The sequence below is a fragment of the Lepisma saccharinum genome, unplaced genomic scaffold, assembly GCF_977018435.1.
Source record: "Lepisma saccharinum unplaced genomic scaffold, izLepSacc3.1 HAP1_SCAFFOLD_865, whole genome shotgun sequence".
Lineage (NCBI taxonomy): Eukaryota > Metazoa > Arthropoda > Insecta > Zygentoma > Lepismatidae > Lepisma > Lepisma saccharinum.
Genome location: NW_028143525.1, coordinates 1 through 21,845, shown reverse-complemented (window position 1 = coordinate 21,845; position 21,845 = coordinate 1). Strand labels below are relative to the sequence as shown.

The 21,845-nt window shown below is 48.0% G+C and overlaps 11 protein-coding genes, 2 non-coding genes and 3 pseudogenes across 13 annotated transcripts; 8 read left to right on the top strand and 8 right to left on the bottom strand.

The window, feature by feature from the left end:
- The first annotated feature begins 1,637 nt into the window (after nucleotides 1-1,637).
- LOC145983374 (histone H2A) lies at nucleotides 1,638-2,142 on the top strand. Its single transcript, XM_083116509.1, has one exon. It carries the CDS (start codon nucleotides 1,657-1,659, stop codon nucleotides 2,029-2,031), a length of 375 nt encoding a protein of 124 aa, XP_082972635.1. The 5' UTR covers nucleotides 1,638-1,656; the 3' UTR covers nucleotides 2,032-2,142.
- Nucleotides 2,143-2,703: 561 nt separating this feature from the next.
- LOC145983378 (histone H4) lies at nucleotides 2,704-3,027 on the bottom strand. The gene has a single exon (XM_083116513.1). The coding sequence runs from the start codon at nucleotides 3,013-3,015 to the stop codon at nucleotides 2,704-2,706; it is 312 nt and encodes a 103-aa protein (XP_082972639.1). The 5' UTR covers nucleotides 3,016-3,027.
- Nucleotides 3,028-3,252: 225 nt separating this feature from the next.
- On the top strand, nucleotides 3,253-3,694 carry LOC145983387 (histone H3). The gene has a single exon (XM_083116519.1). The coding sequence runs from the start codon at nucleotides 3,259-3,261 to the stop codon at nucleotides 3,667-3,669; it is 411 nt and encodes a 136-aa protein (XP_082972645.1). The 5' UTR covers nucleotides 3,253-3,258; the 3' UTR covers nucleotides 3,670-3,694.
- Nucleotides 3,695-3,913: 219 nt separating this feature from the next.
- LOC145983386 (histone H1 pseudogene) lies at nucleotides 3,914-4,775 on the bottom strand (annotated as a pseudogene).
- A 1,138-nt stretch (nucleotides 4,776-5,913) lies between these two features.
- On the top strand, nucleotides 5,914-6,032 carry LOC145983400 (5S ribosomal RNA). The gene has a single exon (XR_014441242.1). It is a non-coding gene; the product is annotated as a 5S ribosomal RNA (ribosomal RNA).
- A 2,041-nt stretch (nucleotides 6,033-8,073) lies between these two features.
- Nucleotides 8,074-8,579, bottom strand: LOC145983384 (histone H2B). Its single transcript, XM_083116517.1, has one exon. It carries the CDS (start codon nucleotides 8,574-8,576, stop codon nucleotides 8,205-8,207), a length of 372 nt encoding a protein of 123 aa, XP_082972643.1. The 5' UTR covers nucleotides 8,577-8,579; the 3' UTR covers nucleotides 8,074-8,204.
- A 177-nt stretch (nucleotides 8,580-8,756) lies between these two features.
- LOC145983383 (histone H2A) lies at nucleotides 8,757-9,261 on the top strand. The gene has a single exon (XM_083116516.1). It carries the CDS (start codon nucleotides 8,776-8,778, stop codon nucleotides 9,148-9,150), a length of 375 nt encoding a protein of 124 aa, XP_082972642.1. The 5' UTR covers nucleotides 8,757-8,775; the 3' UTR covers nucleotides 9,151-9,261.
- Nucleotides 9,262-9,822: 561 nt separating this feature from the next.
- Nucleotides 9,823-10,146, bottom strand: LOC145983385 (histone H4). The gene has a single exon (XM_083116518.1). It carries the CDS (start codon nucleotides 10,132-10,134, stop codon nucleotides 9,823-9,825), a length of 312 nt encoding a protein of 103 aa, XP_082972644.1. The 5' UTR covers nucleotides 10,135-10,146.
- Nucleotides 10,147-11,122: 976 nt separating this feature from the next.
- Nucleotides 11,123-11,670, top strand: LOC145983357 (histone H3). The gene has a single exon (XM_083116495.1). It carries the CDS (start codon nucleotides 11,235-11,237, stop codon nucleotides 11,643-11,645), a length of 411 nt encoding a protein of 136 aa, XP_082972621.1. The 5' UTR covers nucleotides 11,123-11,234; the 3' UTR covers nucleotides 11,646-11,670.
- Nucleotides 11,671-11,889: 219 nt separating this feature from the next.
- LOC145983361 (histone H1 pseudogene) lies at nucleotides 11,890-12,751 on the bottom strand (annotated as a pseudogene).
- A 1,136-nt stretch (nucleotides 12,752-13,887) lies between these two features.
- On the top strand, nucleotides 13,888-14,006 carry LOC145983397 (5S ribosomal RNA). The gene has a single exon (XR_014441239.1). It is a non-coding gene; the product is annotated as a 5S ribosomal RNA (ribosomal RNA).
- Nucleotides 14,007-16,049: 2,043 nt separating this feature from the next.
- On the bottom strand, nucleotides 16,050-16,555 carry LOC145983359 (histone H2B). The gene has a single exon (XM_083116497.1). The coding sequence runs from the start codon at nucleotides 16,550-16,552 to the stop codon at nucleotides 16,181-16,183; it is 372 nt and encodes a 123-aa protein (XP_082972623.1). The 5' UTR covers nucleotides 16,553-16,555; the 3' UTR covers nucleotides 16,050-16,180.
- Nucleotides 16,556-16,732: 177 nt separating this feature from the next.
- Nucleotides 16,733-17,237, top strand: LOC145983358 (histone H2A). The gene has a single exon (XM_083116496.1). It carries the CDS (start codon nucleotides 16,752-16,754, stop codon nucleotides 17,124-17,126), a length of 375 nt encoding a protein of 124 aa, XP_082972622.1. The 5' UTR covers nucleotides 16,733-16,751; the 3' UTR covers nucleotides 17,127-17,237.
- Nucleotides 17,238-17,798: 561 nt separating this feature from the next.
- LOC145983360 (histone H4) lies at nucleotides 17,799-18,122 on the bottom strand. The gene has a single exon (XM_083116498.1). It carries the CDS (start codon nucleotides 18,108-18,110, stop codon nucleotides 17,799-17,801), a length of 312 nt encoding a protein of 103 aa, XP_082972624.1. The 5' UTR covers nucleotides 18,111-18,122.
- A 1,862-nt stretch (nucleotides 18,123-19,984) lies between these two features.
- LOC145983395 (histone H3) lies at nucleotides 19,985-20,426 on the top strand. The gene has a single exon (XM_083116525.1). The coding sequence runs from the start codon at nucleotides 19,991-19,993 to the stop codon at nucleotides 20,399-20,401; it is 411 nt and encodes a 136-aa protein (XP_082972651.1). The 5' UTR covers nucleotides 19,985-19,990; the 3' UTR covers nucleotides 20,402-20,426.
- A 219-nt stretch (nucleotides 20,427-20,645) lies between these two features.
- Nucleotides 20,646-21,507, bottom strand: LOC145983393 (histone H1 pseudogene; annotated as a pseudogene).
- Between the last annotated feature and the right edge of the window lie 338 nt (nucleotides 21,508-21,845).

Here is a 21,845-nt window from a genome sequence, read left to right as displayed (position 1 = left end):
GACTCCAATCCACATTATGCACAAGCTTCCAAAAATAGAAGCTTTCAACGAAAAAATCATGACCAAACTCTACAAAAAGAAAAATCAAATAGACAACGAGCTGATCAGGAATCTAGGCACGTACCCGCGAACGCGCTACAAGCACAAGAGACCTCTGAGCGTTCTATGGAATTACCCCCGATGACAATAAGCACCACTCCCGTTGTAGCAATACAAGAGGCACCGCAACAAGTATGACCACAGACTTCAGTAGCTGCACAGGTGACGGCTCGCCTTCTTCAAAGGCAGTCTTAGTACTAAGCCGGCTTTTGAAGCCTTCAGCTGGGCCGGTGGAGGAACGTGAGTGCCTCATTTGTGCACTCGCGAATTCGTCTACTGCGCAGCCTCTGAAGTAAACAACGGCAACAGTGGTGGAAATTGAAACAACAAAAAGGACAACGCCACATGTACGACCAAAGAATTCAGCAGCGGCACAGATCACGGCTCGCCTTCTTCAAAGGCAGTCTTAGTACTAAGCCGGCTTTTGAAGCCTTCAGCTAGGCCGGTGGAGGAACGTGAGTGCCGTATTTGTGCACTCATGAATTCGTCTACGGCGCTGCCTTCCTAAGCGCCAGCAGCCACTGACCACCTCTACAGGAAACAAGAAAACAACAAAAAGGGACAACGCCACACGTACGACCAAAGAATTCAGCAGCGGCACAGATCACGGCTCGCCTTCTTCAAAGGCAGTCTTAGTACTAAGCCGGCTTTTGAAGCCTTCAGCTGGGCCGGTGGAGGAACGTGAGTGCCGTATTTGTGCACTCGCGAATTCGTCTACGGCGCTGCCTTCGTAAAGCCCCAGCAGCCACTGACCACCTCTACAGGAAACAAGGAACAGGAGCACCCCACGCACCGTTAACTCTCCCCAGGGTTTGAAAGTCAGATGAACCTTCACACCCCAACATCAGAGAAGCGACGTGTGCATGAGTAGGTCCTACTAACACAAGACTTGAAAGGCTACTTGTAGCCAAAAACACCATACCTTCCAATTCCCGATCCTACCTGCCGCCTCACGGCTCCATTAAGGATAGAAACCAATAGGATGTGTGTTTTTTACCCCCCTTCACGTGGGTTTTTTTCGCACATCAGAATCTAGACGAAGCTTGCATACTAGACGCAGCCGAGGTTTTACAAGTTTACTTGGTTTTACCCTCGGGAGCTTCCCTTCTCTTTGTTCCTCTTCTTAGCTGTAGTTTTTTCACCATCTTTCTATTTTCGCCGCCTGGTAAAAATCTCTTTACAAGATTGAAACCAGGTTTAAATAAATCCCGATGTCATGTAGGTAGTTAGCATACTAGTGCATGCCAAGCATGAATGGAGGCTTCCCCAAGGGAGAAATCCGGCTTGACTGGATCTATTCTGAGGGGAAGGCCGCGCCTAGGCAAAAGACCGAACATGGGATTATGATGTGCTCCAGAGTGCATCAACATCTCACGTGAGGTCTGCGCCTTACGGTGCAGTCGCCAGTTGACTCAGGTCGGGCGCCACTCACCCCCGCGAGCCCTTTGGGGGCGGGGATTTTTCCTTTCTTTTTTTTTTTTTTTTTTTTTTTTTTTTTTTTTTTTTTGGCTGGCAAAAATTTGTGTTTTCACGTTGTATCGATAGCAAGAGATCATCATGTCTGGACGCGGAAAGGGAGGAAAAGTGAAGGGAAAGAGCAAGTCTCGCTCCAGCCGAGCCGGACTTCAGTTCCCCGTCGGCAGAATCCACCGACTTTTGCGAAAGGGCAATTATGCCGAACGTGTCGGTGCCGGTGCACCGGTTTACCTGGCCGCCGTCATGGAATATTTGGCCGCTGAAGTCTTGGAGTTGGCCGGCAATGCTGCTCGCGATAACAAGAAGACCAGGATCATCCCCCGTCACTTGCAGTTGGCCATCAGAAACGACGAGGAGTTGAACAAGCTCCTTTCTGGGGTCACGATCGCCCAGGGTGGCGTGCTGCCCAACATCCAGGCGGTCCTTCTTCCCAAGAAAACCGAGAAGAAAGCTTAAGCTGACACCCCACCCCCTCAGCTTGTAGCAAATCGGCCCTTGTAAGGGCCACCAATTACCTTAGGAAAGGGTCATTGTCTACTCTATTTTTTTAAGTTTTCAAGTTTGAAGTCGATAAGCTAATCAGGACTGACAATCCATGTAACTTGGCATGCAAATCCTGTGTTGATTCAATGTTTTTTTTTGCCTATTTCCGATAATGTCAGAGAATAGTGGCTTACCTGTACGTATACATCTTGTAAATTTTGATAGCATAGAGATTATGACGTGTGTTTTGTTTTCGGTGGAGTCAAGTTGCACTGAAAATAATAATAATAATAAAATATATATGTTCGCCTGAGTTATATTAATTGATGTTATAATTTGACAGAAGCCATCTGAATTTCACATAAATTCATTTTGCTTTGCTAAACGGCGAACGAAGAAGCAACGAGGGGTGGCTAGGCATGTAGCGAATGCTGAGAGTCCTCACGTGAATATTTTTTGTTGAATTCTCAATTATTTCAATCATTGTTATGTCATTATGAACTCGAGACGAGAGAAATCGTTCGAATCGAGGCTGGGATCAGGTTCGGGGAAAGTTGAAAGCTGACATTTCCTTCCTCAAAGAAAAGATTTGTGGCCCTTAGAAGGGCCGATTTTTCAAGATGGAGGACAGGCAAACTAGAGCCCTTAACCTCCGAAACCGTACAAGGTTCTGCCTTGACGTTTGAGTGCGTACACGACGTCCATGGCGGTTACGGTTTTCCTCTTGGCATGCTCCGTGTAGGTGACGGCATCGCGGATAACGTTCTCCAAGAACACCTTGAGGACGCCGCGTGTCTCTTCGTAGATGAGACCGGAGATTCGCTTCACACCTCCTCGCCGGGCAAGACGGCGGATGGCGGGCTTGGTGATACCCTGGATGTTGTCTCGGAGAACTTTACGGTGGCGCTTGGCACCTCCTTTGCCGAGTCCCTTTCCTCCTTTACCTCTGCCTGTCATTTCTGCAGTGCACGTACGTGGATTCGAAAGATGAGAATGAAGCCTTCCCGGCGAGCCGGCTCAGTTTTGTACGCCTTCGACAGAGGGGGGCAGAATGGCGGGAGCCAATGGGAAATCCGCTTTTCGGTTTGATTTCACGAATCAGGAGCATGCACGGCACCTTTCAGGGCAAAGCATATAAAGGCATGATTTTTGGTTGGCGCGATTGTTTGAAACGGAAACGCTTAGGACAAGCACGCGACAATGGCCCGGACTAAGCAAACTGCACGAAAATCCACCGGAGGCAAGGCCCCAAGGAAGCAGCTCGCCACAAAGGCAGCTAGGAAGAGCGCTCCCGCCACCGGAGGAGTGAAGAAGCCCCATAGGTACAGGCCAGGTACCGTGGCTCTTCGAGAAATCCGTCGCTACCAGAAGAGCACCGAGTTGCTCATCAGGAAGCTTCCTTTCCAGCGTCTCGTCCGCGAGATCGCTCAAGATTTCAAGACCGACTTGCGCTTCCAGAGTTCCGCAGTCATGGCTCTCCAGGAGGCCAGCGAGGCTTACCTCGTCGGTCTCTTCGAAGATACCAACTTGTGTGCCATCCACGCTAAGCGTGTCACTATCATGCCAAAGGACATCCAGCTCGCCCGCCGCATTCGTGGAGAGCGTGCTTAAGCGCATCCCGCTGCCCTTGGCAAACAATCGGTCCTTTTGAGGACCACAAATCCTACTTGGAAAGTACGTTTTGGTCGTATCTCTCTTTATTGTTATTATTATTGTCAATTCCATCCCTATCCTCGCGTTTATCCAAAAGTTATTTAAAATAATAACGCCGAAGCAATTGGGCGATATTTCATGAATATTCAGTTTTAATAATATATGGGTCAAAAGCTCTCGCTAAATCTTTAAATCTAATATCAGTTAGCGGTTTCTTACTCGCAGTTCATTTCATAGAATCGATGGAAACGAAGTCAAACAAATTATGACTACATAATGTGACTAGTGTATTGCTTTCATGGTTTACATTTTTTTTTAAAAAAAAAATGCATGGATGGAAGGGAAAGGATGACACCGTGTCCGATGAAAAGAAAAGTTATAAGATTGAGTGATCGTGCAAATTCGCTCCTTCCAGGAGAATTTTGATGGTCCTCAGAAGGACCTTTTTATGGGGAGCGCTTGCGTGCTCAACCATTTTACTTCTTTTTTGGTGCAGCCTTCTTTGCTGCCTTGGGCTTGGCAGCCTTCTTTGGCTTTGGCGCCTTTGGTTTCTTGGGCGTCTTTGCCTTTTTCACTTTCGATGGAGACTTCTTTGGCTTTGCAACAGGTGCCTTCTTCTTTTCGCCGGTCTTCTTCGGTCGCTTGGCCGGGGCAGCTTTCTTTGCCGGTTTCTTCTCCTTGGGAGCCGAGCGTTTGGTCTTGGAAACAGCCCCGCTTTCCGGTTTCTCCTTCAGCGACGAAGCGCTGAGCTTGAAAGATCCGGAGGCACCCTTTCCTTTGGTTTGCACCAAAGAACCTGATGCCACGGCGCTCCTCAGGTACTTCTTGATGAAGGGCGCGAGCTTCTCGGCGTCGACCTTGTAGTTCTGGGTGATGTACTTCTTGATGGCCTGCAGGGAAGAGCCTCCGCGCTCCTTCAAGTTCTTGATAGCGTTGTTCACCATCTCGGATGTCCTGGGATGGGAAGGAGCCGTTCTCGGCTTTTTCGCCTTCGAGGACTTCTTGGGCGAAGCCGCCGTCGGGGCTGAGGGAGCTGATGCCGTATCTGCCATATCTACGCTCTTTTCGGAACGAAAATGAATCCCCGCGCTTGGTTTCGACCCCCTTTTCTCTCGGAGCGCGGACCGGAGCGAGAGCAGCTCTCAGGCGGGCCGAAGCAAACTGAAGTTTGTAGTTGCCACAACGGTAAGTGTGTTTCCTCCTCTTTCCAAGATTAATTTTTTCAGTGCTGAGCTAGAGAGCACCAGCATCCCTCGTTGTTGGGTACGTTCCGGAAACTTTGAAGTAGCCGTGAAGTGCCGCAGTCCGTCCCCACGACTTCCACGTTCCTCGCTTCCTTCGTGTCAAACTCACCGTAGGTGTACGCGCGACCTCCATATGCCCGTGATTTCCTTAGTTTTCTCTGAGAAAAGGTAGAAGGTGCGTCGGTTGCACGGAGGAGATGGAAGTTCAATCCTTCCCCTATTCTCTTGCTGAGAATCAGGTGCCTTGTGCATACGACAGGCCTCTCAAGCCAATCTCCGAAGTAGCGTGTGTCGCACACGCCTGTGTTTGAACGAAGCTGGCCTACTTCCAATGTATAGCCTTTAATTTCGTTTATAGGCGAAAATCTATCGCATGAGGACTGTGGTTCGATTCGAAAGCAGCCATTTGCACCGAAAGTTAGCGCGGCCCTTCCTGCTCTCCGCCGATAAATAATAATAATAATGTAATAGTTTGTGTCGAGGTGCCCGTTGCCTACTTTGGTTTGTGGGAATAGCGCGTATTCGAGAACTCGATGAAGTTGTCCGAAGATAGCACAAAAATAGGAAATAGCTAGGCTGGAGTATATATATATATATATATATATATATATATATATAACTACGCACTGGTAATGATCAGGCTGGAAAGTTCATACGAACTAACCGAGCCCAATCACTTTTTCGTTGTTAGGTCCTGGGTATATAGTGTGGAATCAAAAAGGTTGTTCATGAGATTCACTTTTATTCACTGCACTAAATTTTCTTCTCTATCTTGTAGCTTTTATGTTCACACATCTCTCGAAGGGTGTTAAAGCACATTTCTCACTATGACTACAATGAAATGTATAATTATATGTTATGTTTCTTCTACACGTTCTTGGCAGTGCCCACGAGACGAGACATTTCCCCGAAAACGAGAAGTTGGACTATATGTACCTTACCGAAAGCAGTATCTTTCGCCAACGGCCATACCACGCTGAATATACCGGTTCTCGTCCGATCACCGAAGTCAAGCAGCGTCGGGCCTGGTCAGTACTTGGATGGGTGACCGCCTGGGAACACCAGGTGCTGTTGGCATCCTTTTTCTTTTTCAAGGTTCATAGTGGCCTTTTATTTGTGAATCGAATCCAATCAATCACCCACAGTTTTTGCAGAATCGCTTTTTTTTTTTTTTTTTTTTTTTTTTTTTTTTTTTTTTTTTTTTTTTAAATATACCTGTCATCAAATAATAATAATAATATAAGTGAAGAATGTATATTAGTATATATGAATATCGGGGAAGGCGACGTTCTTCTGTTTTTTGGGGCGTGCGGGGTTGCAGGGTGCGTTCTTATTACCGGCGGCCGCCATAATCCCGGCGGGGAGCGCTGCCCTGCCCGGCGGATCGGCCGCGTCGCTCCCCGAAGAACCCGGCGTTGGTAGTTTTCTGCGAGGATACGTGCCGGCGGCTGCAGGGAGAGTGTTTTTTGGGCGTTTTTATTTTTTTGCAAAATGCCATCGCCGTGGAAGGAGGCGTTCGCTAAAGGGATAGTCCCGGCCCGGCAACCCTGATCCGTTGGCAATTTCGCCCGAAACGCACCGGGGCGGGGGGGGGGGGGGGTGCACACGCAGAATAAAGAATTGGAAATGTCGCATACTCGTTGGCGAGGACACGTAAACCGAGGTTCTGTTTCAACCGATGCATGTCAAATCTCGCGTCTTTTCCCTTCGGAAAGGGAATGCTCGATCAGTGCAGTGATGTGAAAGTGTCCCCGCTAGTGGACAATTTAGCAGAAGGCAAGTGGGGAAGGTCCTGGTCGGAACGGTTACTTTTGGCAGCAAACGGTTACGAAACTGTTACTTTTGTCAGTAAACTGTTACAAACGGTTACTTTTGTCAGTAAACTGTTACAAAACGGTTACTTTTGTCAGTAAACTGTTACAAAACGGTTACTTTTGGCAGTAAACTGTTACGAAACGGTTACTTTTGGCAGTAAACGGTTACGAAACGGTTAGTTTTAGCAGGGAACGGTTACAAAACCGTTACTTTTGGCAGCAGACGGTTACGAAATCGTTACTTTTGGCAGCAGACCGTTACATAACCGTTACTTTTTGCAGCAAACGAATTAACGATAAAATGACCATTCGGTATTTCTCGACTGGTCGGGAGTCGGGAAGTAATTTCCCGAAGTCGGGATCGGGAGAGGATCCCCCCCCCCGGTCCCGACTTTTCGGGATCCCGCACACCCCTAATATTAATGCATAGGATGGAATGAACATTTTTTTTTTGCCATGCCAACGTAACCTAACCTCCCAGAGGATCTGGGTTCAGACGTACGCGAGACAAATTCCTGGAAAAATGACCTCGCCTAAGACAACTTTCGTTCCTCTTCAAAAATTCGCGTACACTTTCGTTGTGTAGTCAGCATGTAATGATACCGAATGGAGGCATGTAGGCGTTCGAACCCCACCCCTAACTGAACAAAAAAATGCTAATCTTCCGGGATCGTAAGTTGAAGTTCCACCCCCCCCCCCCCCCGATGCCGCCGCCCTCCGGAAACAACGTTCAGATCAATTCTTGGAGTAACCGATTTCTAATGCAACGGTTCCCGCCAAATGTCACACTTCGTTGAGCGTACCAGTTCTCACCCTTTCATAGAAGTTAAGTGAGCCCTTTTAGTGCAAATTATGAATGTGACTGCCAAACTCTTCCTTTTTCCCTGCTCGTGGAGAAAACTTAAAGTAATTTTGAAAGTAAAATGAAGGGAAACACGAAAAATGAAATAAAATCACGACCTAACAAAACCTAACCTAATGTAACCCAACCGAGTATATGCAGATATCAATCTGTGTGTACCTTTCACTGCCATACTCTAGTAACAAACGTACAATTGTGAAATAGAAACCTGAAAGTTATTTTTGTTAAATATACAAGTTTATTTTATGTGTTCATCCTAAATAATAATGCGCCGAATCAATAATTGTTCCAAGTGTTAGGTTATTTTTTTGCAGAGGCATTTTGTCCAAATGTAACTCTAAAAGTCCTATTTTTGTAAATTACGTGCTGGTTGACATTAACATTCATTCGTACCTTAAAAGCATTTTTTTTTTTATACGTAAGGTCAAAAATCTTTTCGCTTGCAGGCTGAGATATCGTTAGGTTATGTAAGTGTACGTTTCGGAGGGGTGGTAGACAAGTTCGTCCAATTCCAAGATTCAATTTTTGGCCCTAAAAAGGGCCTTTTTCGGCAAGGTAACTATTTCCTTGAGTTTACTTTGAGCTGGTGTACTTAGTCACGGCCTTGGTGCCTTCACTGACGGCGTGCTTGGCCAGTTCACCGGGGAGGAGCAGCCGGACGGCCGTTTGGATCTCCCTGCTGGTGATGGTCGATCGCTTGTTGTAATGAGCGAGCCTGGAAGCTTCGGCGGCAATGCGCTCGAAGATGTCGTTGACGAAGCTGTTCATGATGCTCATCGCCTTGCTGGAGATGCCGGTGTCAGGGTGAACTTGCTTCAACACCTTGTAGATGTAAATTGCGTAGCTCTCCTTCCTCCTCCGCTTCTTCTTTTTGTCTCCCTTGGAGATGTTCTTCTGGGCCTTTCCGGCCTTTTTGGCGGCTTTTCCACTTGTCTTTGGCGGCATGTTGCAGACAGACTCGATGTGCGCCCAAACCGTCGATTCCTTTTAAGAAAGGACGGTTGATATCAGACGGACCAATGGCGCTTCGAGACGTGTCTCCCGGACGCTCTCATTCGCGGCGATTCAACACTACTTAACAAAACCACCAAACTGGCTGGCAAAAATTTGTGTTTTCACGTTGTATCGATAGCAAGAGATCATCATGTCTGGACGCGGAAAGGGAGGAAAAGTGAAGGGAAAGAGCAAGTCTCGCTCCAGCCGAGCCGGACTTCAGTTCCCCGTCGGCAGAATCCACCGACTTTTGCGAAAGGGCAATTATGCCGAACGTGTCGGTGCCGGTGCACCGGTTTACCTGGCCGCCGTCATGGAATATTTGGCCGCTGAAGTCTTGGAGTTGGCCGGCAATGCTGCTCGCGATAACAAGAAGACCAGGATCATCCCCCGTCACTTGCAGTTGGCCATCAGAAACGACGAGGAGTTGAACAAGCTCCTTTCTGGGGTCACGATCGCCCAGGGTGGCGTGCTGCCCAACATCCAGGCGGTCCTTCTTCCCAAGAAAACCGAGAAGAAAGCTTAAGCTGACACCCCACCCCCTCAGCTTGTAGCAAATCGGCCCTTGTAAGGGCCACCAATTACCTTAGGAAAGGGTCATTGTCTACTCTATTTTTTTAAGTTTTCAAGTTTGAAGTCGATAAGCTAATCAGGACTGACAATCCATGTAACTTGGCATGCAAATCCTGTGTTGATTCAATGTTTTTTTTTGCCTATTTCCGATAATGTCAGAGAATAGTGGCTTACCTGTACGTATACATCTTGTAAATTTTGATAGCATAGAGATTATGACGTGTGTTTTGTTTTCGGTGGAGTCAAGTTGCACTGAAAATAATAATAATAATAAAATATATATGTTCGCCTGAGTTATATTAATTGATGTTATAATTTGACAGAAGCCATCTGAATTTCACATAAATTCATTTTGCTTTGCTAAACGGCGAACGAAGAAGCAACGAGGGGTGGCTAGGCATGTAGCGAATGCTGAGAGTCCTCACGTGAATATTTTTTGTTGAATTCTCAATTATTTCAATCATTGTTATGTCATTATGAACTCGAGACGAGAGAAATCGTTCGAATCGAGGCTGGGATCAGGTTCGGGGAAAGTTGAAAGCTGACATTTCCTTCCTCAAAGAAAAGATTTGTGGCCCTTAGAAGGGCCGATTTTTCAAGATGGAGGACAGGCAAACTAGAGCCCTTAACCTCCGAAACCGTACAAGGTTCTGCCTTGACGTTTGAGTGCGTACACGACGTCCATGGCGGTTACGGTTTTCCTCTTGGCATGCTCCGTGTAGGTGACGGCATCGCGGATAACGTTCTCCAAGAACACCTTGAGGACGCCGCGTGTCTCTTCGTAGATGAGACCGGAGATTCGCTTCACACCTCCTCGCCGGGCAAGACGGCGGATGGCGGGCTTGGTGATACCCTGGATGTTGTCTCGGAGAACTTTACGGTGGCGCTTGGCACCTCCTTTGCCGAGTCCCTTTCCTCCTTTACCTCTGCCTGTCATTTCTGCAGTGCACGTACGTGGATTCGAAAGATGAGAATGAAGCCTTCCCGGCGAGCCGGCTCAGTTTTGTACGCCTTCGACAGAGGGGGGCAGAATGGCGGGAGCCAATGGGAAATCCGCTTTTCGGTTTGATTTCACGAATCAGGAGCATGCACGGCACCTTTCAGGGCAAAGCATATAAAGGCATGATTTTTGGTTGGCGCGACTCGCTGTGTGAAGTGCGCGGGGCCACATAAGTTTCCAGACTGCCCAAACAAGGACCAAGAGATACCTCCAAGATGCGCGAATTGCGGCCTTGCACATTACGCTAGTTATAGGGGTTGTTCCCTATTTCAGAAAGTAAAGAACGAACGACGGGCCCCATCGGACCCCAAACGCCAATTTACGCCACGGCCAATTCGACAAGACGTCCCGGTGACGACACCAGCTCGTGACTACCGTCCTAGAACATCTATCAGTTCGACCAACCAGCGGCCAGTACCGCAGCGAAGAGCCAATCGCACAACAGCACCACGTACGACACCAAGCCAAGCCGAGCCTCCGACTGTTGATCAAGCGTCTCTGCTGAATCTACTCACTCAACTTGCGCAGCCCGAAGTCCTTCCAGGCCTGATCCAGCTTCTGAAGGGACTACAAGAAATCCGGGCAGCTCCGGACCGCTCGACGCGTCGACGAGTGATCACCCACCTCGTCGACACTTTGGTACCCTAGGGTACCATGTGCTGTCCCGTTTTGTTTTGTTCTATGTATTTTTCATGTATTTCTGCCATGTACAGACCCACCGAACTGGCCTTGCGACAGTTGCGGGTTGGTTCGGTGGGCTGTGATACTCATTGTAAACAACCCGGTTCCCCAGCCTTCACAACTCCGCCTTTATACGGAGAGAAGGGGGGAATCGTGTTTGTACCCATCATGTATGTATAGATTAATGAGATTACAGCTAAAAATAAAAATGATGCTGTGGCAGAAAAGCCATGACAACGTTAAAAAAAAAAAAAAAAAAAAAAAAAAAAAAAAAAAAAAAAAAAAAAAAAAAAAAAAAAAAAAAAAAAGTTGGCGCGATTGTTTGAAACGGAAACGCTTAGGACAAGCACGCGACAATGGCCCGGACTAAGCAAACTGCACGAAAATCCACCGGAGGCAAGGCCCCAAGGAAGCAGCTCGCCACAAAGGCAGCTAGGAAGAGCGCTCCCGCCACCGGAGGAGTGAAGAAGCCCCATAGGTACAGGCCAGGTACCGTGGCTCTTCGAGAAATCCGTCGCTACCAGAAGAGCACCGAGTTGCTCATCAGGAAGCTTCCTTTCCAGCGTCTCGTCCGCGAGATCGCTCAAGATTTCAAGACCGACTTGCGCTTCCAGAGTTCCGCAGTCATGGCTCTCCAGGAGGCCAGCGAGGCTTACCTCGTCGGTCTCTTCGAAGATACCAACTTGTGTGCCATCCACGCTAAGCGTGTCACTATCATGCCAAAGGACATCCAGCTCGCCCGCCGCATTCGTGGAGAGCGTGCTTAAGCGCATCCCGCTGCCCTTGGCAAACAATCGGTCCTTTTGAGGACCACAAATCCTACTTGGAAAGTACGTTTTGGTCGTATCTCTCTTTATTGTTATTATTATTGTCAATTCCATCCCTATCCTCGCGTTTATCCAAAAGTTATTTAAAATAATAACGCCGAAGCAATTGGGCGATATTTCATGAATATTCAGTTTTAATAATATATGGGTCAAAAGCTCTCGCTAAATCTTTAAATCTAATATCAGTTAGCGGTTTCTTACTCGCAGTTCATTTCATAGAATCGATGGAAACGAAGTCAAACAAATTATGACTACATAATGTGACTAGTGTATTGCTTTCATGGTTTACATTTTTTTTTAAAAAAAAAATGCATGGATGGAAGGGAAAGGATGACACCGTGTCCGATGAAAAGAAAAGTTATAAGATTGAGTGATCGTGCAAATTCGCTCCTTCCAGGAGAATTTTGATGGTCCTCAGAAGGACCTTTTTATGGGGAGCGCTTGCGTGCTCAACCATTTTACTTCTTTTTTGGTGCAGCCTTCTTTGCTGCCTTGGGCTTGGCAGCCTTCTTTGGCTTTGGCGCCTTTGGTTTCTTGGGCGTCTTTGCCTTTTTCACTTTCGATGGAGACTTCTTTGGCTTTGCAACAGGTGCCTTCTTCTTTTCGCCGGTCTTCTTCGGTCGCTTGGCCGGGGCAGCTTTCTTTGCCGGTTTCTTCTCCTTGGGAGCCGAGCGTTTGGTCTTGGAAACAGCCCCGCTTTCCGGTTTCTCCTTCAGCGACGAAGCGCTGAGCTTGAAAGATCCGGAGGCACCCTTTCCTTTGGTTTGCACCAAAGAACCTGATGCCACGGCGCTCCTCAGGTACTTCTTGATGAAGGGCGCGAGCTTCTCGGCGTCGACCTTGTAGTTCTGGGTGATGTACTTCTTGATGGCCTGCAGGGAAGAGCCTCCGCGCTCCTTCAAGTTCTTGATAGCGTTGTTCACCATCTCGGATGTCCTGGGATGGGAAGGAGCCGTTCTCGGCTTTTTCGCCTTCGAGGACTTCTTGGGCGAAGCCGCCGTCGGGGCTGAGGGAGCTGATGCCGTATCTGCCATATCTACGCTCTTTTCGGAACGAAAATGAATCCCCGCGCTTGGTTTCGACCCCCTTTTCTCTCGGAGCGCGGACCGGAGCGAGAGCAGCTCTCAGGCGGGCCGAAGCAAACTGAAGTTTGTAGTTGCCACAACGGTAAGTGTGTTTCCTCCTCTTTCCAAGATTAATTTTTTCAGTGCTGAGCTAGAGAGCACCAGCATCCCTCGTTGTTGGGTACGTTCCGGAAACTTTGAAGTAGCCGTGAAGTGCCGCAGTCCGTCCCCACGACTTCCACGTTCCTCGCTTCCTTCGTGTCAAACTCACCGTAGGTGTACGCGCGACCTCCATATGCCCGTGATTTCCTTAGTTTTCTCTGAGAAAAGGTAGAAGGTGCGTCGGTTGCACGGAGGAGATGGAAGTTCAATCCTTCCCCTATTCTCTTGCTGAGAATCAGGTGCCTTGTGCATACGACAGGCCTCTCAAGCCAATCTCCGAAGTAGCGTGTGTCGCACACGCCTGTGTTTGAACGAAGCTGGCCTACTTCCAATGTATAGCCTTTAATTTCGTTTATAGGCGAAAATCTATCGCATGAGGACTGTGGTTCGATTCGAAAGCAGCCATTTGCACCGAAAGTTAGCGCGGCCCTTCCTGCTCTCCGCCGATAAATAATAATAATAATGTAATAGTTTGTGTCGAGGTGCCCGTTGCCTACTTTGGTTTGTGGGAATAGCGCGTATTCGAGAACTCGATGAAGTTGTCCGAAGATAGCACAAAAATAGGAAATAGCTAGGCTGGAGTATATATATATATATATATATATATATATATATAACTACGCACTGGTAATGATCAGGCTGGAAAGTTCATACGAACTAACCGAGCCCAATCACTTTTTCGTTGTTAGGTCCTGGGTATATAGTGTGGAATCAAAAAGGTTGTTCATGAGATTCACTTTTATTCACTGCACTAAATTTTCTTCTCTATCTTGTAGCTTTTATGTTCACACATCTCTCGAAGGGTGTTAAAGCACATTTCTCACTATGACTACAATGAAATGTATAATTATATGTTATGTTTCTTCTACACGTTCTTGGCAGTGCCCACGAGACGAGACATTTCCCCGAAAACGAGAAGTTGGACTATATGTACCTTACCGAAAGCAGTATCTTTCGCCAACGGCCATACCACGCTGAATATACCGGTTCTCGTCCGATCACCGAAGTCAAGCAGCGTCGGGCCTGGTCAGTACTTGGATGGGTGACCGCCTGGGAACACCAGGTGCTGTTGGCATCCTTTTTCTTTTTCAAGGTTCATAGTGGCCTTTTATTTGTGAATCGAATCCAATCAATCACCCACAGTTTTTGCAGAATCGCTTTTTTTTTTTTTTTTTTTTTTTTTTTTTTTTTTTTTTTTTTTTTTTTTAAATATACCTGTCATCAAATAATAATAATAATATAAGTGAAGAATGTATATTAGTATATATGAATATCGGGGAAGGCGACGTTCTTCTGTTTTTTGGGGCGTGCGGGGTTGCAGGGTGCGTTCTTATTACCGGCGGCCGCCATAATCCCGGCGGGGAGCGCTGCCCTGCCCGGCGGATCGGCCGCGTCGCTCCCCGAAGAACCCGGCGTTGGTAGTTTTCTGCGAGGATACGTGCCGGCGGCTGCAGGGAGAGTGTTTTTTGGGCGTTTTTATTTTTTTGCAAAATGCCATCGCCGTGGAAGGAGGCGTTCGCTAAAGGGATAGTCCCGGCCCGGCAACCCTGATCCGTTGGCAATTTCGCCCGAAACGCACCGGGGCGGGGGGGGGGGGGGGTGCACACGCAGAATAAAGAATTGGAAATGTCGCATACTCGTTGGCGAGGACACGTAAACCGAGGTTCTGTTTCAACCGATGCATGTCAAATCTCGCGTCTTTTCCCTTCGGAAAGGGAATGCTCGATCAGTGCAGTGATGTGAAAGTGTCCCCGCTAGTGGACAATTTAGCAGAAGGCAAGTGGGGAAGGTCCTGGTCGGAACGGTTACTTTTGGCAGCAAACGGTTACGAAACTGTTACTTTTGTCAGTAAACTGTTACAAACGGTTACTTTTGTCAGTAAACTGTTACAAAACGGTTACTTTTGTCAGTAAACTGTTACAAAACGGTTACTTTTGGCAGTAAACTGTTACGAAACGGTTACTTTTGGCAGTAAACGGTTACGAAACGGTTAGTTTTAGCAGGGAACGGTTACAAAACCGTTACTTTTGGCAGCAGACGGTTACGAAATCGTTACTTTTGGCAGCAGACCGTTACATAACCGTTACTTTTTGCAGCAAACGAATTAACGATAAAATGACCATTCGGTATTTCTCGACTGGTCGGGAGTCGGGAAGTAATTTCCCGAAGTCGGGATCGGGAGAGGATCCCCCCCCCCGGTCCCGACTTTTCGGGATCCCGCACACCCCTAATATTAATGCATAGGATGGAATGAACATTTTTTTTTTGCCATGCCAACGTAACCTAACCTCCCAGAGGATCTGGGTTCAGACGTACGCGAGACAAATTCCTGGAAAAATGACCTCGCCTAAGACAACTTTCGTTCCTCTTCAAAAATTCGCGTACACTTTCGTTGTGTAGTCAGCATGTAATGATACCGAATGGAGGCATGTAGGCGTTCGAACCCCACCCCTAACTGAACAAAAAAATGCTAATCTTCCGGGATCGTAAGTTGAAGTTCCACCCCCCCCCCCCCCCGATGCCGCCGCCCTCCGGAAACAACGTTCAGATCAATTCTTGGAGTAACCGATTTCTAATGCAACGGTTCCCGCCAAATGTCACACTTCGTTGAGCGTACCAGTTCTCACCCTTTCATAGAAGTTAAGTGAGCCCTTTTAGTGCAAATTATGAATGTGACTGCCAAACTCTTCCTTTTTCCCTGCTCGTGGAGAAAACTTAAAGTAATTTTGAAAGTAAAATGAAGGGAAACACGAAAAATGAAATAAAATCACGACCTAACAAAACCTAACCTAATGTAACCCAACCGAGTATATGCAGATATCAATCTGTGTGTACCTTTCACTGCCATACTCTAGTAACAAACGTACAATTGTGAAATAGAAACCTGAAAGTTATTTTTGTTAAATATACAAGTTTATTTTATGTGTTCATCCTAAATAATAATGCGCCGAATCAATAATTGTTCCAAGTGTTAGGTTATTTTTTTGCAGAGGCATTTTGTCCAAATGTAACTCTAAAAGTCCTATTTTTGTAAATTACGTGCTGGTTGACATTAACATTCATTCGTACCTTAAAAGCATTTTTTTTTTTATACGTAAGGTCAAAAATCTTTTCGCTTGCAGGCTGAGATATCGTTAGGTTATGTAAGTGTACGTTTCGGAGGGGTGGTAGACAAGTTCGTCCAATTCCAAGATTCAATTTTTGGCCCTAAAAAGGGCCTTTTTCGGCAAGGTAACTATTTCCTTGAGTTTACTTTGAGCTGGTGTACTTAGTCACGGCCTTGGTGCCTTCACTGACGGCGTGCTTGGCCAGTTCACCGGGGAGGAGCAGCCGGACGGCCGTTTGGATCTCCCTGCTGGTGATGGTCGATCGCTTGTTGTAATGAGCGAGCCTGGAAGCTTCGGCGGCAATGCGCTCGAAGATGTCGTTGACGAAGCTGTTCATGATGCTCATCGCCTTGCTGGAGATGCCGGTGTCAGGGTGAACTTGCTTCAACACCTTGTAGATGTAAATTGCGTAGCTCTCCTTCCTCCTCCGCTTCTTCTTTTTGTCTCCCTTGGAGATGTTCTTCTGGGCCTTTCCGGCCTTTTTGGCGGCTTTTCCACTTGTCTTTGGCGGCATGTTGCAGACAGACTCGATGTGCGCCCAAACCGTCGATTCCTTTTAAGAAAGGACGGTTGATATCAGACGGACCAATGGCGCTTCGAGACGTGTCTCCCGGACGCTCTCATTCGCGGCGATTCAACACTACTTAACAAAACCACCAAACTGGCTGGCAAAAATTTGTGTTTTCACGTTGTATCGATAGCAAGAGATCATCATGTCTGGACGCGGAAAGGGAGGAAAAGTGAAGGGAAAGAGCAAGTCTCGCTCCAGCCGAGCCGGACTTCAGTTCCCCGTCGGCAGAATCCACCGACTTTTGCGAAAGGGCAATTATGCCGAACGTGTCGGTGCCGGTGCACCGGTTTACCTGGCCGCCGTCATGGAATATTTGGCCGCTGAAGTCTTGGAGTTGGCCGGCAATGCTGCTCGCGATAACAAGAAGACCAGGATCATCCCCCGTCACTTGCAGTTGGCCATCAGAAACGACGAGGAGTTGAACAAGCTCCTTTCTGGGGTCACGATCGCCCAGGGTGGCGTGCTGCCCAACATCCAGGCGGTCCTTCTTCCCAAGAAAACCGAGAAGAAAGCTTAAGCTGACACCCCACCCCCTCAGCTTGTAGCAAATCGGCCCTTGTAAGGGCCACCAATTACCTTAGGAAAGGGTCATTGTCTACTCTATTTTTTTAAGTTTTCAAGTTTGAAGTCGATAAGCTAATCAGGACTGACAATCCATGTAACTTGGCATGCAAATCCTGTGTTGATTCAATGTTTTTTTTTGCCTATTTCCGATAATGTCAGAGAATAGTGGCTTACCTGTACGTATACATCTTGTAAATTTTGATAGCATAGAGATTATGACGTGTGTTTTGTTTTCGGTGGAGTCAAGTTGCACTGAAAATAATAATAATAATAAAATATATATGTTCGCCTGAGTTATATTAATTGATGTTATAATTTGACAGAAGCCATCTGAATTTCACATAAATTCATTTTGCTTTGCTAAACGGCGAACGAAGAAGCAACGAGGGGTGGCTAGGCATGTAGCGAATGCTGAGAGTCCTCACGTGAATATTTTTTGTTGAATTCTCAATTATTTCAATCATTGTTATGTCATTATGAACTCGAGACGAGAGAAATCGTTCGAATCGAGGCTGGGATCAGGTTCGGGGAAAGTTGAAAGCTGACATTTCCTTCCTCAAAGAAAAGATTTGTGGCCCTTAGAAGGGCCGATTTTTCAAGATGGAGGACAGGCAAACTAGAGCCCTTAACCTCCGAAACCGTACAAGGTTCTGCCTTGACGTTTGAGTGCGTACACGACGTCCATGGCGGTTACGGTTTTCCTCTTGGCATGCTCCGTGTAGGTGACGGCATCGCGGATAACGTTCTCCAAGAACACCTTGAGGACGCCGCGTGTCTCTTCGTAGATGAGACCGGAGATTCGCTTCACACCTCCTCGCCGGGCAAGACGGCGGATGGCGGGCTTGGTGATACCCTGGATGTTGTCTCGGAGAACTTTACGGTGGCGCTTGGCACCTCCTTTGCCGAGTCCCTTTCCTCCTTTACCTCTGCCTGTCATTTCTGCAGTGCACGTACGTGGATTCGAAAGATGAGAATGAAGCCTTCCCGGCGAGCCGGCTCAGTTTTGTACGCCTTCGACAGAGGGGGGCAGAATGGCGGGAGCCAATGGGAAATCCGCTTTTCGGTTTGATTTCACGAATCAGGAGCATGCACGGCACCTTTCAGGGCAAAGCATATAAAGGCATGATTTTTGGTTGGCGCGACATCCCTCACCGAGATGCCGAGGTGGCAGCACCTCGGATTGCAACCATCGCCTTGATAGAAAGAACGAATTGTCCGCTGCCGCACACCCCAGCCATGAATAAGGGGAGACGGCAGAAACGAGCCCGCAACGAGCAACCAGACCCTGAAGACGAAGCAGAGGGGGATGTAGCTATCGATAGCGACTCCGACAGCGACCGCCAGCCCGAGTCGCAACAACGCGGCCAGCAGGGATGTTCGACACGGGGTAACGAGCCCGTCACTACTATCCCCCTGAAGACCCGCAGGATACCCTGCATCACTATCTACAACTGTAACTCAATTCGCATGGCGTTAGAGATCAACAAGCTTGTTGACGGTCGAGTCACATATCGATACACCAAAGGAAACTGCAGAGTCACTCCCCTCGATGTAGAGGCATTCACGATTCTCTGTGATTACCTTCGACAGCAAAAAATCAGCTTCGCCTATAGCTCTTCGGCAGCCAACAAACTTAAGGTGGTCCTACGCGACCTCCCGATCGACGTCCACGTTGACCTCATACGGGACAAGTTACAGTCCGACTTCGACTACGAAGTTCATAGCGTCTTCCGATTAAAATCCCAGGTTCGACAGCAGCAGCCCGCCACTACAGCGTCCCAGCGACCTACCAGTACCAGACAAGCATTTCCACTTTATTTGGTTGTTTTGTCTAACACACCAAAATCCCACGAGATCTTCCAACTTAAGGAGCTTGATGAATACCAACTACGTGTGGAGAAGTACCGCTCCACAATGATCTTGCAATGCCACGCGTGCCAGCGGGTCGGGCACGGGCAGCGGCATTGCTTTGCGACTCCCCGATGCGTCAAGTGTGCGGGACCACATCGTTTCGCCGACTGTCCGGAGAAGGATAAGGACACCAAACCCAGATGTGCCAACTGCGGCCTGAACCACTATGCAAGTTATAGAGGCTGTTCACTCTTCCAGAAGATCAAGACGGAAGCCAAGACCCATTCCACTCCAAAGCGACCCGTAGTACCGAGGCCCATTAGACCAGACGTTCCTGTGACGACGCCCGCCCGGGAATACCGTCCACGCACCACATCTCGACCAGCCAATCAAAAGCCGCCACTACGCAGGAAGGACGTACGTCATCCAGCACCTCGACCGCCACAAAGCAACACAGCCCCTTCGACACTAGACCATGCCTCACTGCTGGATCTACTAAGTCAGCTAGCGCAGCCCGACGTCCTTCCAGGCCTTATGCAACTCCTGAAAGGACTACAAGAAATCCGGGCGGCCCCGGATCGTTCGACACGTCGACGAGTGATCACCCACCTCGTCGACACTTTGGTACCCTAGGGTACCATGTGTTGTCCCGTTTTGTCTGCTTAATGTATATTTTCATGTATTTCTGCCATGTACAGTCCCATCGAATTGGCCTTGCGACAGTTGCGGGTTGGTTCGGTGGGCTGTGATATTCATTGTAAACAACCCGGTTCCCTTGCCTTCACACCTCCGCTTTTTATACGGGGAGAAGGGGGAATCGTGTTTGTATCTATCATGTATTTGTAGTTTAATGAGATAACAGCTAAAAATAAAAATGATGCTGTGGCAGAAAAGCCATGACAACGTTAAAAAAAAAAAGTTGGCGCGATTGTTTGAAACGGAAACGCTTAGGACAAGCACGCGACAATGGCCCGGACTAAGCAAACTGCACGAAAATCCACCGGAGGCAAGGCCCCAAGGAAGCAGCTCGCCACAAAGGCAGCTAGGAAGAGCGCTCCCGCCACCGGAGGAGTGAAGAAGCCCCATAGGTACAGGCCAGGTACCGTGGCTCTTCGAGAAATCCGTCGCTACCAGAAGAGCACCGAGTTGCTCATCAGGAAGCTTCCTTTCCAGCGTCTCGTCCGCGAGATCGCTCAAGATTTCAAGACCGACTTGCGCTTCCAGAGTTCCGCAGTCATGGCTCTCCAGGAGGCCAGCGAGGCTTACCTCGTCGGTCTCTTCGAAGATACCAACTTGTGTGCCATCCACGCTAAGCGTGTCACTATCATGCCAAAGGACATCCAGCTCGCCCGCCGCATTCGTGGAGAGCGTGCTTAAGCGCATCCCGCTGCCCTTGGCAAACAATCGGTCCTTTTGAGGACCACAAATCCTACTTGGAAAGTACGTTTTGGTCGTATCTCTCTTTATTGTTATTATTATTGTCAATTCCATCCCTATCCTCGCGTTTATCCAAAAGTTATTTAAAATAATAACGCCGAAGCAATTGGGCGATATTTCATGAATATTCAGTTTTAATAATATATGGGTCAAAAGCTCTCGCTAAATCTTTAAATCTAATATCAGTTAGCGGTTTCTTACTCGCAGTTCATTTCATAGAATCGATGGAAACGAAGTCAAACAAATTATGACTACATAATGTGACTAGTGTATTGCTTTCATGGTTTACATTTTTTTTTAAAAAAAAAATGCATGGATGGAAGGGAAAGGATGACACCGTGTCCGATGAAAAGAAAAGTTATAAGATTGAGTGATCGTGCAAATTCGCTCCTTCCAGGAGAATTTTGATGGTCCTCAGAAGGACCTTTTTATGGGGAGCGCTTGCGTGCTCAACCATTTTACTTCTTTTTTGGTGCAGCCTTCTTTGCTGCCTTGGGCTTGGCAGCCTTCTTTGGCTTTGGCGCCTTTGGTTTCTTGGGCGTCTTTGCCTTTTTCACTTTCGATGGAGACTTCTTTGGCTTTGCAACAGGTGCCTTCTTCTTTTCGCCGGTCTTCTTCGGTCGCTTGGCCGGGGCAGCTTTCTTTGCCGGTTTCTTCTCCTTGGGAGCCGAGCGTTTGGTCTTGGAAACAGCCCCGCTTTCCGGTTTCTCCTTCAGCGACGAAGCGCTGAGCTTGAAAGATCCGGAGGCACCCTTTCCTTTGGTTTGCACCAAAGAACCTGATGCCACGGCGCTCCTCAGGTACTTCTTGATGAAGGGCGCGAGCTTCTCGGCGTCGACCTTGTAGTTCTGGGTGATGTACTTCTTGATGGCCTGCAGGGAAGAGCCTCCGCGCTCCTTCAAGTTCTTGATAGCGTTGTTCACCATCTCGGATGTCCTGGGATGGGAAGGAGCCGTTCTCGGCTTTTTCGCCTTCGAGGACTTCTTGGGCGAAGCCGCCGTCGGGGCTGAGGGAGCTGATGCCGTATCTGCCATATCTACGCTCTTTTCGGAACGAAAATGAATCCCCGCGCTTGGTTTCGACCCCCTTTTCTCTCGGAGCGCGGACCGGAGCGAGAGCAGCTCTCAGGCGGGCCGAAGCAAACTGAAGTTTGTAGTTGCCACAACGGTAAGTGTGTTTCCTCCTCTTTCCAAGATTAATTTTTTCAGTGCTGAGCTAGAGAGCACCAGCATCCCTCGTTGTTGGGTACGTTCCGGAAACTTTGAAGTAGCCGTGAAGTGCCGCAGTCCGTCCCCACGACTTCCACGTTCCTCGCTTCCTTCGTGTCAAACTCACCGTAGGTGTACGCGCGACCTCCATATGCCCGTGATTTCCTTAGTTTTCT

Bases quoted from the DNA above. Each gene is read 5' to 3' on its own strand.
- LOC145983374 (XM_083116509.1), top strand. From the start codon at position 1,657: ATGTCTGGACGCGGAAAGGGAGGAAAAGTGAAGGGAAAGAGCAAGTCT.
- LOC145983378 (XM_083116513.1), bottom strand. From the start codon at position 3,015: ATGACAGGCAGAGGTAAAGGAGGAAAGGGACTCGGCAAAGGAGGTGCC.
- LOC145983387 (XM_083116519.1), top strand. From the start codon at position 3,259: ATGGCCCGGACTAAGCAAACTGCACGAAAATCCACCGGAGGCAAGGCC.
- LOC145983384 (XM_083116517.1), bottom strand. From the start codon at position 8,576: ATGCCGCCAAAGACAAGTGGAAAAGCCGCCAAAAAGGCCGGAAAGGCC.
- LOC145983383 (XM_083116516.1), top strand. From the start codon at position 8,776: ATGTCTGGACGCGGAAAGGGAGGAAAAGTGAAGGGAAAGAGCAAGTCT.
- LOC145983385 (XM_083116518.1), bottom strand. From the start codon at position 10,134: ATGACAGGCAGAGGTAAAGGAGGAAAGGGACTCGGCAAAGGAGGTGCC.
- LOC145983357 (XM_083116495.1), top strand. From the start codon at position 11,235: ATGGCCCGGACTAAGCAAACTGCACGAAAATCCACCGGAGGCAAGGCC.
- LOC145983359 (XM_083116497.1), bottom strand. From the start codon at position 16,552: ATGCCGCCAAAGACAAGTGGAAAAGCCGCCAAAAAGGCCGGAAAGGCC.
- LOC145983358 (XM_083116496.1), top strand. From the start codon at position 16,752: ATGTCTGGACGCGGAAAGGGAGGAAAAGTGAAGGGAAAGAGCAAGTCT.
- LOC145983360 (XM_083116498.1), bottom strand. From the start codon at position 18,110: ATGACAGGCAGAGGTAAAGGAGGAAAGGGACTCGGCAAAGGAGGTGCC.
- LOC145983395 (XM_083116525.1), top strand. From the start codon at position 19,991: ATGGCCCGGACTAAGCAAACTGCACGAAAATCCACCGGAGGCAAGGCC.